At 41.9% G+C, this 15,205-nt stretch overlaps 1 protein-coding gene across 1 annotated transcript in view; it reads right to left on the bottom strand.

The window, feature by feature from the left end:
• LOC147689499 (vomeronasal type-2 receptor 26-like) overlaps positions 1-15,205 on the bottom strand; it is a 571,238-nt gene that overhangs the window by 281,373 nt on the left and 274,660 nt on the right. Inside the window, exon 5 of the mRNA XM_086939934.1 lies at positions 11,376-11,499. Within this exon, the coding sequence (XP_086796060.1) occupies positions 11,376-11,499 (124 nt within the window). The remainder of the gene's footprint in view (positions 1-11,375; positions 11,500-15,205) is intronic.

The following is a 15,205-nucleotide window of genomic DNA, read 5'->3' as shown; positions in this document are numbered from 1 at the left end:
ACCATTCCACTTCCAGAACCGATCGGAGGACGACTATAAATCCCTTGAAAATGAAGGTCTGGCTAATAGGACACAGTTATATTCACTGGAGTGAAAAATATGCAGTAAGCAGACAAATTTGCAACCTCGGCTTACCAAATGTACACATAACATGGATTGCCAAAAGAGGATTGAAATGTCACCAATTGATTCCATTGGTGAAAACTTTTATGCATCTCCCAGAACCAGACCTTATAATTGTGCACTGTGGTGGGAACGATCTAGGCACAATCACTGGGGTAGGTCTGGAAATGCTGCTAAAAGACACCTTTCAACAATTGATGACACTTTTTCCTCGATCTGCCTTAGTATATTCCAATATATGCCAAAGACAGAAATGGAATTGGTCCAATCAACATTGTGCACAATTTGAGAAAGCAAGGAAACATGTAAATAAATCTGTTTCTGCGTTCCTCAGAGATTATAGCATGGGTTCTATTTACCACAACAACTTGCGATACCACATGCAAGACGTCTATAGGAGAGACGGTGTTCATTTCACGAATGAAGGAAACAGAATCTTCCTCTGCAACATCAGGCTCTGCATCGGTACTTACTTATAAATGCAGAAAACACTCAATTAACACCATGGCTCTTTTCAGAGCCAAGAAGTCAGAGGGAAATCCCTGGGATATGTTTGTTAGTCTAAAATATCTATACCCATACAGTTGCACTATAGCATCTAAATTACAGACTACTATAGATCACTGTCCGGCGGGGAGAGATTTACATAATAATTTCCACAAAGAAAGATATTTGTTAACAATCTAGTTTTTTATTAAAAAAAGGATATTTTACAATAAAAATGTACACATTTAAAATTTCAAAGGAACTTTCCCTGAAAAGTAAAAGGTAATATATGAGATATAAATGAACAATACAGTAATCGAGCATACAAGTTCATGCACAACACATTATATATCATAAACAACAAAAAAGATTTTTGTTACCAAAATCAACATATGAAACAAAGCAAAAGACCCCTTTTAAAACAGTGGCACTTAGATATTTTTACCACTATGGATTTCTGGATCCACTAGCCTGAAGTGACATGTACAATCTTACACAAGTGCAACAACAATACATGTACATCAAATGTGTATTTTAGGCATAAAGTGGATTCTCTCGTTCGGAAATGCGTCGACGCGTTTCGGTGCTATGCACTTGATACTGTGGCACCTTCCTCAGGACTTCTTAGTTGGGGTTTTCCTGTACAATCAAGACTTCCCTCTCCCACCTTATATCTAAGCACTCAAACTTCTGATTTATCTCCATTTTCACACTCTTGTAAAAAGGTGTGCGCGACCGAGTGCGTGCACCACGCAACTTTAAAAAATATATATATATATATATTTTCGCCTTTAAGGGCCTTACTGCACACCCTGAGAAAACCTACGCAGCAAAACAATCTCTACCTTCTCCCCTTTCCATGTTCCAACGCTTTGAAATCAACAATATATTTACTCGCAATGACAAAATGGCGGTCAACACTTCCTGATTTCCTTCGAATCGAACGTTAACAGACGTCACGCAGCAAAATTCCGCTTGCGCGCGCAGCCGCTTGAGTGCACGCACCCGTGCGAGCGTATAGATATATATTTGACTTTAACTTTAATTTCCTCAGCAACTACTGAATGGATTTACACCATTCCAAAAAATGCGTAATCTGCGAGCCGGACTGTACAGTTTTGCCAAATTTCTTATAAATCCATTCACCCGTTCGACCTGTAGCCGAGTCTAAAGGTCCTAGGGAAAATAACATGGAGAAAACACGTTTTGGGACCCCCCTTTTATCTCAGCCCCCACTTGACCAATCCCCCCCAAACTTTTAGGGAAGGAGCGCAGCGGACCGAGCCATCTTCTTTGAGAAATTCGCTAAGATTCTTCAACCAGGGCCAAAGTTATTCCAAATAGAATTTTGAGGATTTCCTATGGAAACTAGGTCCTAACTATAACTACCTACTGGCGACCGCCAGTAGGTAATATATATATATATATATATATATATATATATATATATATATATATATATATATATTGTCACTCAGAGCTCTTCTTCGTTTTGCAAGAAAGAGGCAGCACTCGTAATCCAAGAGTCAACCAGAGTTTTTAATTAAAGGGAACAGATAAGCACAGACGCGTTTCGGCGTGAGCCTTCGTCAGTGTGTCACTCATCAATTTCAGACATCCCATTAAATAAACAAGTTCATGAACATTGACATAAACACAGGACTATACCCCTGTTGCCTCCATGGGCGCCATATTGGAACGGTGTTTTATCCTTATGGGGGTCTTATCCAATTCATCCGTGTATGTCCTCACGTTGAAATAAAGCCGTGGATCGGCTAGTGTCCTATGTTATAATGTACAATGTCCTATTTACAGATAAACAAACAGTGCAATTCATAAGGCAATTCAACAGGCACATAAAAAGAAAGAGTAGTGGCATCCTTCATATGGAATTGATCCAAAGTTCATCATGGAAATTCATCAAGACATAAAAAAGAAGAAGAATTCATTCCATAGAGTATGTAACTGAAGAACACTCATTCAAAACCAATAGGTTGACAAAGGAAAAATGAAAAATTAAAGACAACCTCCGGGGTATGTATGTGTCAATAATAGAACTAGATTGGCCAGATGGGAGCTCCACAGACTTAAATTATAGTCGATTCTGGATACTAGTATATACATCTGAAATCATGGTACAACTAATATGAAGTACATTCCCTTATGATATCAAATGACATCCGGTGACTAGTTATTATCACTAGAGCTTTCTCACATCAAGTCATATTTCCACACTGGCTAATTCTATTCATATATGTACACATATTATCATATACATATCTACATATTTACAAAACCTCTGGTAGCCTGTCATAATCTGCAAAGGGGTATCACAATCAAAATCATAATCAAATTCAAATTCAAAATCAAAGTCAAGATCATAGCTATGGAAATACGGTATTGCAGTGGACTAATTAAAGTACTATAGACAGAATGTACATTTGATTGCTGGACTGACAGTTATTGTACTAGATCTCCTAAGAGAATTTCATTTGCCTATAGTCTTATTTGCCCAGATGACATGCTAATTCCTCACCGCTATTTAGTCCCCCAGTGGAGAGATCTACAATGTATCTGGATTCGAGTCTGCGGAGTCTTCTTAACCTGTCACCTCCTCTTATATTGGGAGGAACAATGTCCAATCCAAAAAATCGGAGTAGTTTGCGGTCTTTACTGTGCTCCTCTGCAAAATGCCGGGCAACCGAATATGTCGTGTCTACCTCCTCGATTGCCCGTTGATGCTCCAGGATCCTCAGTTTGAGTTCCTTGATAGTACTGCCTATGTAGCATAAGCCACACGGGCAGACTAGACAGTAAACTACAAACTGGGAGCTGCACGTGATAAAGTGCATATATATATGGTCAGTGACATCACTGATGAAATCACTGATGACATCTCAAATGACATCATCCTTGTGATAATATGATGCATCTTCTCACAACCTAATATAACCTTTGATACACCCACTCTAAATTACAGACTGCCATTCTCAAAACTAAGGGTGGGTGTAGTTGGTGGAGTACTACTATGCAGAATTCCATGAAGTTGAACAAAAACTTCGTGAATTCCTCAACTTCGCTCCGCCAACAGAGACCTCATATATTTTTAGCAATATAATAAGTATCTCTGTCTCTACATGCTAAAATGGATATATTCATTTCACGAAAGTGAAAGTGATAATTTAGCAAGGAGTGAGAGATGTGATGATTTTGTGATCCTTCGTAACGTAGGGAGAGAACCAAGCAGATGCCTTGAAAACAAAGAGCACATCTTGCTGAACGATTCAGTGATGGTTGCATCTTCTTAGGACCACCCCAAGCACAGTTATTATGGGTAAAAATACAAACCCAACCAAAGGCCCTGCAAAACATTATGGGACAAGATTAGCAGTTGCCAGTGAATATTATAGTATCCAATATCAAAATAATTCTACAAAAAGCTGCAGTTCAACTTGTCATTACTAGGTGTCCCTCACATGTCAATTGCAAAAGCATTGAATCAAGCTGTAGTTCCACTAGTCATTACTAGATGTCCTTCACAAGTCAAATGCAAAAGCATTGCAAATATTACATCAAGCTGCAGTTCCACTCGTCGTTTTTAGCTGTCCCTCATGAGTCAAATGCAAAAGCATTGAAACCCTGAGCTGAGAGCTATACTATAAATTCTACAAAGATCTGAACAGCAGCTTCATGAAAAGATTTCAATGCTTTTGCATTTGACTCCAACTTGACACACTCAAGATGTCTAATATTAGACCTCAAAAAAGCCTTTGACTTCCTGGGGTGTGAGTTCCTTTTCACCGTCCTGGCATGATATGACCTTGGTGACATGTTCACCCACATGGTTAGGCTGCTGTACACTGAACTGACCGGGTGGGTAAGAGTAGGCCCATATATATCTCACAACAAAGAAGGGGGTTCCCCAGGGGATACTACATGGGAGGCAGGTAAGGGGGAAACGAACAATGCAAGAAAGAAAAGAACCCTGCCATGGGTAAAAAGGGCCCTATATTAGGGTCCGTATAACTAAACACCTTGTGGACCAGAGGGCAGTGCCAAGTTAGACAATTACAACATGTATAGTCCAGTTTTCTTTTTCTTTTTTCATTTTTATCATTTAGCTCGCACTGTTATGCAGTTAATTTAGTTTTTTAGTAAATAGATTAGATGATTTTATCAAACAAAAATATAATTCATAAATAATTCATAATTCACTGTACGATCCCACACTCAACCACACATACCTCATCAATCCTCATGCAGAACACAATCATACAACATCATTCATACTTCATTACACTAGTTAAAAACCTGACCAGGGTACACAAATGCCTGAATAGAAGGTCAGGTGGAGATACACTTTAAATACAAAGGGGCTAGATCAGATGGATAAAGGGCCGATCCAAAAGATGACTAGGGATCACTGTCTTCAACACCATAGACCATGGACTATACATGTTCTAAATGTCTAACTTGGCACTGCCCTCTGGTCCACAAGGTGTTTTGTTATACAGGACCCTAAAATAGGGCCCTTTTTACCCATGGCAGGGTTCTTTTCTTTCTTGATTTGTTCTTTTCTTTCTTCTATATATATCTTAGTCAATCTCAGTGAGGATAGGGACTAGACAACGTGCTCACTGTCCCCTCTTCTCTTCTCGCCAGCTATAGAGCCACTAGCAGAATCTATCTGTAGCGAGGCGGACTGGGGCAGTCCACTAGGGGATGGCATTCACACAATCTCATTGTATGCTGAGTATGTCCTGGTGTATATTAGCGTAATCCACTTGATTTCTCTGTGACTAGTGCATTGTTAGGGAGACTTTGCCTCCTTATCAGGACTGTAAGTTAACGCCACAAACTCATGTTTATATCCCTTCAAAAAGGCATGCCAGGATCCGGCGTGTATCCTTAATGGGGCATGTACAATGGGAAGTGGACGCTTTCTGGTATCTAGGTATAAGAATAGACCTACTGGATGGTAACTGAGCAGAGCACTGACCACCGTCCGTTTCCAAATGTCATTTTGGTGCAAGCTCCCACTGTCAGTGACAGACCTGGTGGCCCTCATCAAAATGATGATCCTCACCACGGTTCCTATACTATTTTGCAAACCTACCACTATACATCCCCCGTCCTTTTTTCTTCCCCTTGAGAAGACAATCAGAGACTTTTTATCGGTCAGTTCTCGATACCAGGTGGCAATCAGGAAACTCTACTTGCCCACAGAAGAGGGAGGTCTTGCGTCCCCAAACATGGAACAATATTACCTAGCGGCAGAGCTGCAATGGGTTGCAAGGTGGCTTTCTGATCACCAGCTCTGTGATAGAAGTGACTACACTACCACCTTGTCTCCTGACTGCCCTGACAAGCCTGTTTCACCCTTGTGCAAAAGCTAGACCACCGGAGTCACTGTTCCTTATCATGGTATGCAGTTGCTACCGAAGAAGTCTGTATATCACCCGTATTGTGACCCCATATGCACCTGCTTTACCACTGGAGAGAACACCTAGAGGACATGTAGCAACTATAGCTGTGGAGCTGCATGGCTGTCGGGAGGCGGGGATTCATGAAATCGGATACTTGTACCGGGAAGGTACCCTAATCCTATATAAAGTGCACAAGTTGATTCCAGGCCAATTCCTGTTACACCCTTCACTCTTGGCTGCCCTTGCCTCCAAGTGGGGGGACTTGACCAGTGAGCCACCAACACATCTCCTCATCCAGTACCCACATATAATGGGGTGAGGCAGACATCGCAAGCAGTGTTTTGCCGCTTCCCTGAGACAGCATACTGCCATCACGCTGGTACCACTTCGACTTCACTGGGAGGAAGATCTACACTGCCCACTCATGGACCCCGAATGGGCCTCAGTGCTGGAAGGCCCTGTGCATACCCTAGGAACATACGCCTGCAGCAAATACAGAACTACATTATGCAGAGAGCATATCTCTTGCCCACTAAAGATAACAGATAAATTGTGGTATAGATGCCGCTTGGCCCCGTTGCCACATTACTGATGAAGATCTGCTACACATGTTGTAGGAATGCTCCATCTTACAGACGTTAGAGGGAAGTAGCAGACACCCTTTCCCAATGCATGGATCGCACCCTTCTCTTTGAATGGATGACCTATAACCTACACCTCCATCGTAGAAGCCAAAAACATAAAGTGAGTTTTAGCTTCCTGGGTGTGGGATTTGTGGTAGCTAAGAGATTGATAACCAGGAGGGGGAAGGCTCCTGTACTACCTCACATTCTAGTGTGGAGGCGATCCATGTTGACATGAGCTAAAGTAGCGAGTGTTGCACTACGATGAGAGGGAACTCTGGGTATCTGTAAGACCCCACGTGATACCTGCTGGGATGCTGTACTAGTTGAGCTGAAAAACATCCACAATACAGATATAGAGGCTCTGCCCTCAACTAACAGTACCGCTTAGGAACGCACACTGAAAGGGATAGAGTGACGGTGAGGGGGATGAGGATCTGAGATAATAGCTAGTGGACATGGTTATGCATTACTCAATGCTACCCCTTGGACACAGACCAGACTCCCCCTTTATACGAGACAACAAAAGGGACACATTGAGTAAGGGGACCATGCAGAGCTCCAGTTTTATTACACAACCACCTGTTATGTCTTATGTTGTCCTGTTTCATTATAACCCACCTCCAAGTTAACAGACCACTACATAGTATTCCTTCGCTGGAATGAGACACACAATCCCCTAATCCAATCGTTATCCAGCCTCCTTCATGATAACAACCTGCAACAACATTGCACAGAGGAGACTCATTACAAAGGAGCCACACTGGATGCTATCATCTCACAAAAGAAATCAATCACGATCATCCACATCCTTCCCGTCGACTGGTCAGACCACCACATGATCCTCTTTCATATCAATCACCCCATTACCTCACATAAACCCCCCGAAGACCCCCCCAAATGGATAAGAAACCTCTCTCAAATACCCCTGGATATCCTGGATGATCAGTTAAGCTCTCTTTTTCCGGCCAATAAAGCGCACCTTTCCACCAATGAGCTCACCGACTGCTACAACTCCGAGCTAGTGTCCATACTTGACAAACTTGCACCACTAAAGCTCAAAAGAAGCAGAGCTATCCCTTCCAGAACGTGGTTCAAAGCTGAATTCAACGCAAAAAGGAGAACTCTAAGAGCCAAGGAAAGAAAGTGGCGAAACAACCCAACGGCCATCCTTCGTGATCAACTGAAAGCAGCCCGAAGGAAATACAACAACCACATCAAAAACAAAAAATCCAGCTTCTTCCGCGAGGCTCTGAACAAAGCCAAAACTAGACCGAAGGAACTTTACAGCATCATCAGGCAGCAAACGTCCAAACCACTGTCTTCTTCTGTGCTAGCGTCCAAAGATCTTTGCGACAATTTCGCCCACTTCTTCAATGAAAAGATCACAAAAATTGAACTTTCGCTTGACCCCAAGAATTCACATCCCAAGAAGACCAGTTCGGCTGCTCCTCAGGCTCTCTCTCCCTGCTCTCTGAGCACCCCTTGGCTTACCTTCTGCACCGTCCCAGACGCAGAGATACTCTCGCTGATCTCGTCCTCCAAACCATCAGCTCATATCTCTGACCCCATTCCTCCCTCACTAATCATGAAAATGAAACACTCTCTTGCACCTATATGGGGCAAAATCATAAACAGCTCCCTAAAAAATGGAGTAGTCCCTGACTGCCTAACAATTGGGCATGTTACCCCCCTGCTGAAAAAAACAGGTCTTGACTCAACAGACCTGAACAACTTCAGACCAATATCTAACCTCCCTCTACTAGCCAAAACATTGGAACGATGTGTACTCCTGCAACTGACTCATCATCTGGACAACATCAAATTCCTAGACCCCCTCCAGTCTGGCTTCAGACAAGGATGCAGCACAGAAACAGCAATGCTGAACATCATAGACGATCTCCACGGATCTCTGGATTCAGACAAATGCTGCCTCCTCATTCTCCTTGACCTTTCTGCAGCATTCAATAAGGTGGATCACTAACTCCTCACCAAGGCTCTTCAAGAAAGAGCAGGCCTCGGCGAAGTAGTTCTCAAATGGTTCTCCTCATTCATACACAACCAAACACAAATAATAAAAATCAAGAATTTCACCTCCGAAATCCAACAGGTCAATAAGGGCGTCCCCCAAGGTTCGGTGCTCTCGCCCCAGTTCTTTAACATCTATATGGAACCACTCTCCAAGCTACTCAGAAAAGCCAACATCCGCTTTCACCTCTACGCGGACGATACACAAATCTATGTGGAAACTTCCTCTCTCACTGACATACATAGACTAAATGCTGTCCTGAAAGAGGTCCAACAATGGCTGACAAACAACCACTTGAAACTGAATCCAGACAAAACTGAGACACTCCTCATCTCGAACAAGAAAGACAACCCGCAAATCTTCGAATGGCTAAAAGCTATCGATGCGCTTAAAGGAAATCTTACTCTAGCCGACTCTGTTAAATCTCTTGGCATCATCATAGACCCCAAACTAAACATGGTAAAACACATCAAGAATGCAGCCAAAGGTGCTTTCTTTAACCTCAGACTGTTGAACAAGATCAAACCCTACATTCCTAACAAAGATCTCAAACTGGCCACTCAATCTCTGGTACTGTCAAGGCTAGACTATGGAAACGCAATCCTAACAGGCATCCCAAAATCGAACTTGGCACCGATCAAAACAACACTACATGCTGCCGCTAGAATGATTACTGGCATCAAAAAATTGGATCACATCTCCCCAGCACTCAAGGAACTCAAATGGCTCCAGGTAGAAATGCGTAGTAACTTCAGAACGGCCTGCCTAACACACAAAGCCCTCCATACCGGCAAATCCGAATACCTGGCAAATAAACTCAAAAAAGCAGGCCAAGCCAGGAATCTGAGAAGCTCTAACTCCTTCCTGCTCATCCTACCCAAAACCAGAAAGAAAAGAACAGCGGACTGCTCCTTCACTGGAAACGCCCCCAAAATCTGGAACTCCATCCCCCCGCACATCAGAACTATTCCCTCTTTTGTGGAATTCAAAAGGCAACTCAAATCCTTGTTCCTGATCCGCTCCCTTGGCCGTTGATAACCGGGGTCAGCAAGCAACCCCTGAACTATGTGACTACAGTGAATCCCATAATCCAAAGAAGCTCGGCAACTCACCCATGTTCCGCTTACAATGTCACCCTTTGAATGCTTATACGTTACATATGTTATGTTCATGTTTATGTTTAACCTCTGCATATGTTTATACAGATTTTTGTCATTCTATTACTGTAAAGCGCTCTGCTACCTCCGGGTCTTGACAGCGCTATAGAAAACTTCCTAAATAAATAAATAAATAAAATTACAGAGCACTCGCGATTGATGTGTGAGACACATGCACACACAGCAGTCACACGTGCAAGTTGCTGACAGGTACACGTATCCATTCTGATTGAACCTGTATCACTATATACGCACTATTAATGTACCAACCAAATGGCTATTACAAAAAGTAATGCAAACTGTCTATGTCTGTATTGTTAATGAAAATCTAATAAAAAAGATTCATACAAAAAAGAATGGGGCACCCCATGTAATTAAATGTAATTTGTACTTGTAAAGCGCACTAATACCCCAAATGAGGTGTCCTGGAGCTGTAACGCATACCGCTATGGAACCCACCCTGGCTTTTCCCTGTGAAATGTCCACTCCTGGGCACCCCCAAGGTGAAGACTGCATCCCAGTGCTGTTGGGGCCATTGTGGAGCTTAAGCAAGCTGTTGCCCAGAGTCACAGAGTGGGACCCATGATTAGAATAGGCACCGAGGCGGGAATTATCAGGTCTGGGGAAATTGAGCCCAAGAGCCGCCGAGGTGGGAATTGAACCCTGGTCCCGGGCCAGACCTCTGCATCAGGGTCTGCTGCTCTAACCATTGAGCCACACTTCTCCACCCCATATGATGTTAAGAGAAAATCTCTTCATCCTAATATTCAATGGAAGAAACAAAAAGGTGTCACCAAGTTGTCTCACAAACACAGTGAAACTCCCGATTGAATGAATGTTGCAGTGGTAAATCTACTGAGGGATCAATTACACACACATTCATGTCTTGCCCAAAGTTCTTGTGTCAAGGGCAGGTCATTGAGCACCAAGTTGCATTCGGTGAAAGACACACTGTTGGGCTGGGCTCCTTGCCTAACTGTGCGATACAATCAGGGTACACAATCCACAGCAGATCATGAAATACAACTGTAAATAGGAGTGACCCTGACGTGCCACAGGCCAGGAGGAAAAGGAAAATGTCACACATGAGCACCCGGTACAAGGATCTAACCCAGCATGCAGTCTGCTAAAGTTAACTTTTCTCTTTAAGGAATATTCCCAAAAGTTTCAGTTCAGGAAAGATGTTTTATCTTTCTTGTAACATCTTACTGTGATGGCTGTGACCAGGAAAATGAGGACCTGGTTGATCTTTTGCCTCAGTGAAAGTGGTTTTACTCCTGAATTAGGTGTGACTCTCTCCTGAACTTTCCGGAGTATGGCATAAAAAATGTGTTCTCAATCCTGGGTGCAGGTAAATAGTTAAATTACAGGGTTGGCCAACCACCACATAGGACCCCAGCATGGACTATCATTTCAAACACATCTCAGGATTCTCTCATTTCAGAATCTTCTGCAATTGTTCACTGAAATTATGCCTATGCTTTCCTGACTTTTTTATTTTTTGGGATATGCAATTCATTTTAATATTTACCGCTTGTGTTGGTCATTTCTCCTTCTGGGCAGAGAGTGCAGTAGTAGCAGCAGATGGGTTGTTCCTTCCGAAGAACCTTCCTGTATCCGGGAGGACAGCTCTCACTGCAGCCAGAGCGAGGGGTCTGAGGGAGAAAGAGAATGGGCCCATATATTATGTTATGTTATAATAACAGAGACTTGTCTTATGGCTGTCCCTTCAGAAGGACTTTCCTGTATCCAGGAGGGCAGCTCTCACTGCAGACAGAGAGACAGAGAGAGGGGTCGCAGGGTGGGAAAGACAGAAGGCATGTGGGAGATGAACATAGAGGGTGAAAACAACGGGCATATGGGATTAGGAGCCATGGAGCATGTCCCCACAGCTAATGTAAAGGTTTTAGTTGATGTTTGTAGCACCATTCTGTACCTGATCAGGCACAGCAGCGGCTCCAACTTATATCAAAATGAATCTTAACTTGAACCCTTCCACAAAGGAACTTGGAGCACATCCCAGCTTTCTACAGACAAAAATAAAGCAAACCACTCCCACCATACAATTTTCTGGGATCACCTTTTTCATGAATTTTGATAGGTTCCATGTTCACTGGGGAAACAATGCACCATTCAATTGAAAAACTATTTTTATTATGATTATATAAACTATTGTTATCTTCACCCTATATTGAGTTGTGTACAGTTCTTCTCCTTCTGACATCAATTTAACCCTGTAAATCATAGCGATTGCACATACTAATATCATGTTCCTTTATACACTCTTGGTCGCCACAGGGACCATTGTTTCTGCATATAAAATTCTAAATAAGAGCATTAGTTCAGGTATAAATCCTATTATGGGAGAACAGGAAGGGCGTGAATGATCTGATCATGATCATGAGCGGCTGTTTTTCGTGTCATTGTTCTTTTTCTGGTCCAAAATTTATCCTTGCGTCAAAATGTACATGGAGATGCAGTTCACGCAAAAAAATGTTTACAACATGTCAGACTGGCTGTGTACATCATACCATGTCATTGTGAATACTTTTTAGGGCATTTCGCATACTTTCCTCAAAGAAAAGGAAATGATTCTTAAAATACACAGATGGCTCAATTGAAAAGCTACCTAGTGTACCCTACTAAACAGCTACACAGTATAGCAAACTGAAAAGCTACACACACAGTGGACAGCCTGGGACATAGTTTGGGGTACGATTGAGTTATGAGAAATACTTTGAAAATCTAAGGAAAATGTGTGGTAGTATTACTAAATATGCTGGAAAAACAACTGCATACATCCCTTTTTTCAGTTTAAGAAAGTTTTTTTATTTTGTTTGAAAAACAAGATATAATACAAGGTGATAAAACATTACATAGGAACCGCATGAAATAAAACATTAGGCAATAAAATGACGGTTCATCAGGAGAGTAGAAGAAGAGGGAAAAAGGAAAGAATGGAAAAGAAAAAGAAGGAAGAAGGGAAGAGGGGAAAAAAACAGGAAGAGAAAGAAGAGGAGGAGAAAATCATAGTCATAGAAAAAAGGAGTAGAAACAATAGGGTAAAATGGCCCAACCTCAGTCAGGAGAAGTGGACGAAAGATAAGTAGAAAAGGGGAGCCAGAGAAGATCAGATTTAATTTTTAAGGAGACTGAAGAGGAGGAAGCAATAGCAATCCTATGTTCATCACAAATGAAGTTCCACCATGTAAGGATAGATAATTTGAAGGTATCCTTCCAACATGAAAGGATCACTTTGAACGCAATAGCAATGAAGAGATCAAATAATCTAGCACTAGAAGGAACAATATCTACATCTTCTGAGTCGAACCTAAAAATACACTTAAAAATGATAAAGGAACTGAACAATGAAATATGCGCATGCAAAGTTTCCAAACAGAGATCCAGAATGTTAAAACAAAATGGCAATCATATAGTTGATGCTTAAGTGTACCTGTGTGAGAAGAACACAACCAACAAAAGTCGTAGAGGAAGGCGAAAACTTAGCAATATTTACAGGAGTGATAACAACTCTATGATAGACAAAAAATTGGGATTGTGTAATACGGGCAGCAACTGAAACTTTAAATAATTTGGACCAGATATGATTCAACACATCAACAGATAAAGAAACGGACAAATCAATTTCCCAAGCAAGCTCGGTAACAGATTTAGGCCGATCAACAATATTTGATAGCAACATTTTATAAACAAGGGCAGCTTTAGGGTGAGAAAGGGAGAACAGTGGGTATAGGGGAGAGGAGGGGGAAAAGGATGGTAGGACATCAAAGGATGTAAAAGTTAATAAGTGAGATGTTATAGCATTAGTGATAATTGTATATTCCTTAGCACACAACACAGGTAAGTTGTATAAAGTTTGCAGTTCAGAAAAAGAGAGAATAGAAGTAGTAGAGAAAAATTGATGAACAAATACAATATTCTTCTCTTTCCAATACTTGCAGTAGAAAGACTTGCCTTTATACTTGAGGAATTTATTGTACCAGACACAGGAGGACAGAAAACACTGGAGAGGAGATAAATCTTTAGAGAGTACATCATGTAGCAGAGTTTGTGAATATTTTAACACTGGGAGTTTAGCCAAAAATTAACAATTGGACATAAAACAGTATGTTGAAATGAAAAATCCTTTAACAATTAATGTTCAAAAACAATCCATTTGGGTAATGGAGCATCCATAAAGTCAAATGCTAAAGAAAAGGACTGCTTAATTAAGAAGGCAGAGTGGTACATTTTAAAATTAGGGAAACGGACCCCACCTTTATTTTTAGGGCGCATGAGCTTGTGTAATGCAATGCGGGGGTGTTTGTTATTCCACAAAAATTTGGAGCAAATGGAATTTAATCGTGTAAAATATGAATTGGGGATTGTCATGGGGAGCATCGAAACAGTGTAGAGGACATGGGGCGTAATCATCATTTTAATGGTATCAAGTCAACCCCACCAGGATAAGAATAAGGGGGACCAAATTTGGAGGAGGGATTGAATCTTCTGAGTGAGGGAAGCAAAAGTACGTTTAAGAGTCTCATTAAGGGAGGAGGAAAACCAAATGCCAAGATATTTAATTGTGGAAGGACACCAAGCAAAATCAGTTGAGTCAAACATGTATTGATAGCAATTAGAATTTAACGATAAAACCTCTGTTTTAGATAAGTTAAGTTTATAGCCCGAAACAGAGGAGTATTAAAGGACTTCATTCAAAAAGGGGGGAAGAGACGTAATAGGATTAGCCATATAAATTAGGATATCATCAGCATAGGCCGAAATCTTTGTTTAACTGCATACATCCCTGAACAAGAGCACAGCACCAAGTCCAGTTGTATAATAAATAAACATTGGGAAATTGCATACGCTAATCCTCTGACACCGTGCCTCTTATACAAAGTGGCACAATGCAAGGCTACAGCCACCAGTCACACCGGTATATATGCACATGAAGCACTGCATTGTGGTCCTTCACCTTGTGGAGAAGTGTGGCTCAGGGGTTAGAGGCGGCAGACATGGAGCTTGAGTTCGGCCCTGGACCAGGGTTCAATTCCCCGCCTCGGCGGGTCTTGGGCTCAATAATTCCACGGACTCGATAATTCTCGCTCCGGTGCCTTCTCAACTCACGGGTTCACACTCTGCGACTCTGGGCAATAGCTTGCTTAATCTCCACATCGGCCCCTCGCGGTGGGATGCCTGGCTTTCACCTTGTGGATACCCTGCTGGGGTTATCTCACAGGGGAATACCAGGAAGGGTTCCCTAAGCAAGCACGGAGATGCCCCAGGGTAAGTCATGCACTATATAAGCTTCATACACATTTCACACACACTACTCTGGAGCTTTTTACAATGTTGGAC

This window comes from Lissotriton vulgaris, chromosome 10, assembly GCF_964263255.1.
Source record: "Lissotriton vulgaris chromosome 10, aLisVul1.2, whole genome shotgun sequence".
Lineage (NCBI taxonomy): Eukaryota > Metazoa > Chordata > Amphibia > Caudata > Salamandridae > Lissotriton > Lissotriton vulgaris.
This window is presented reverse-complemented; position numbering and strand designations above follow the sequence as displayed.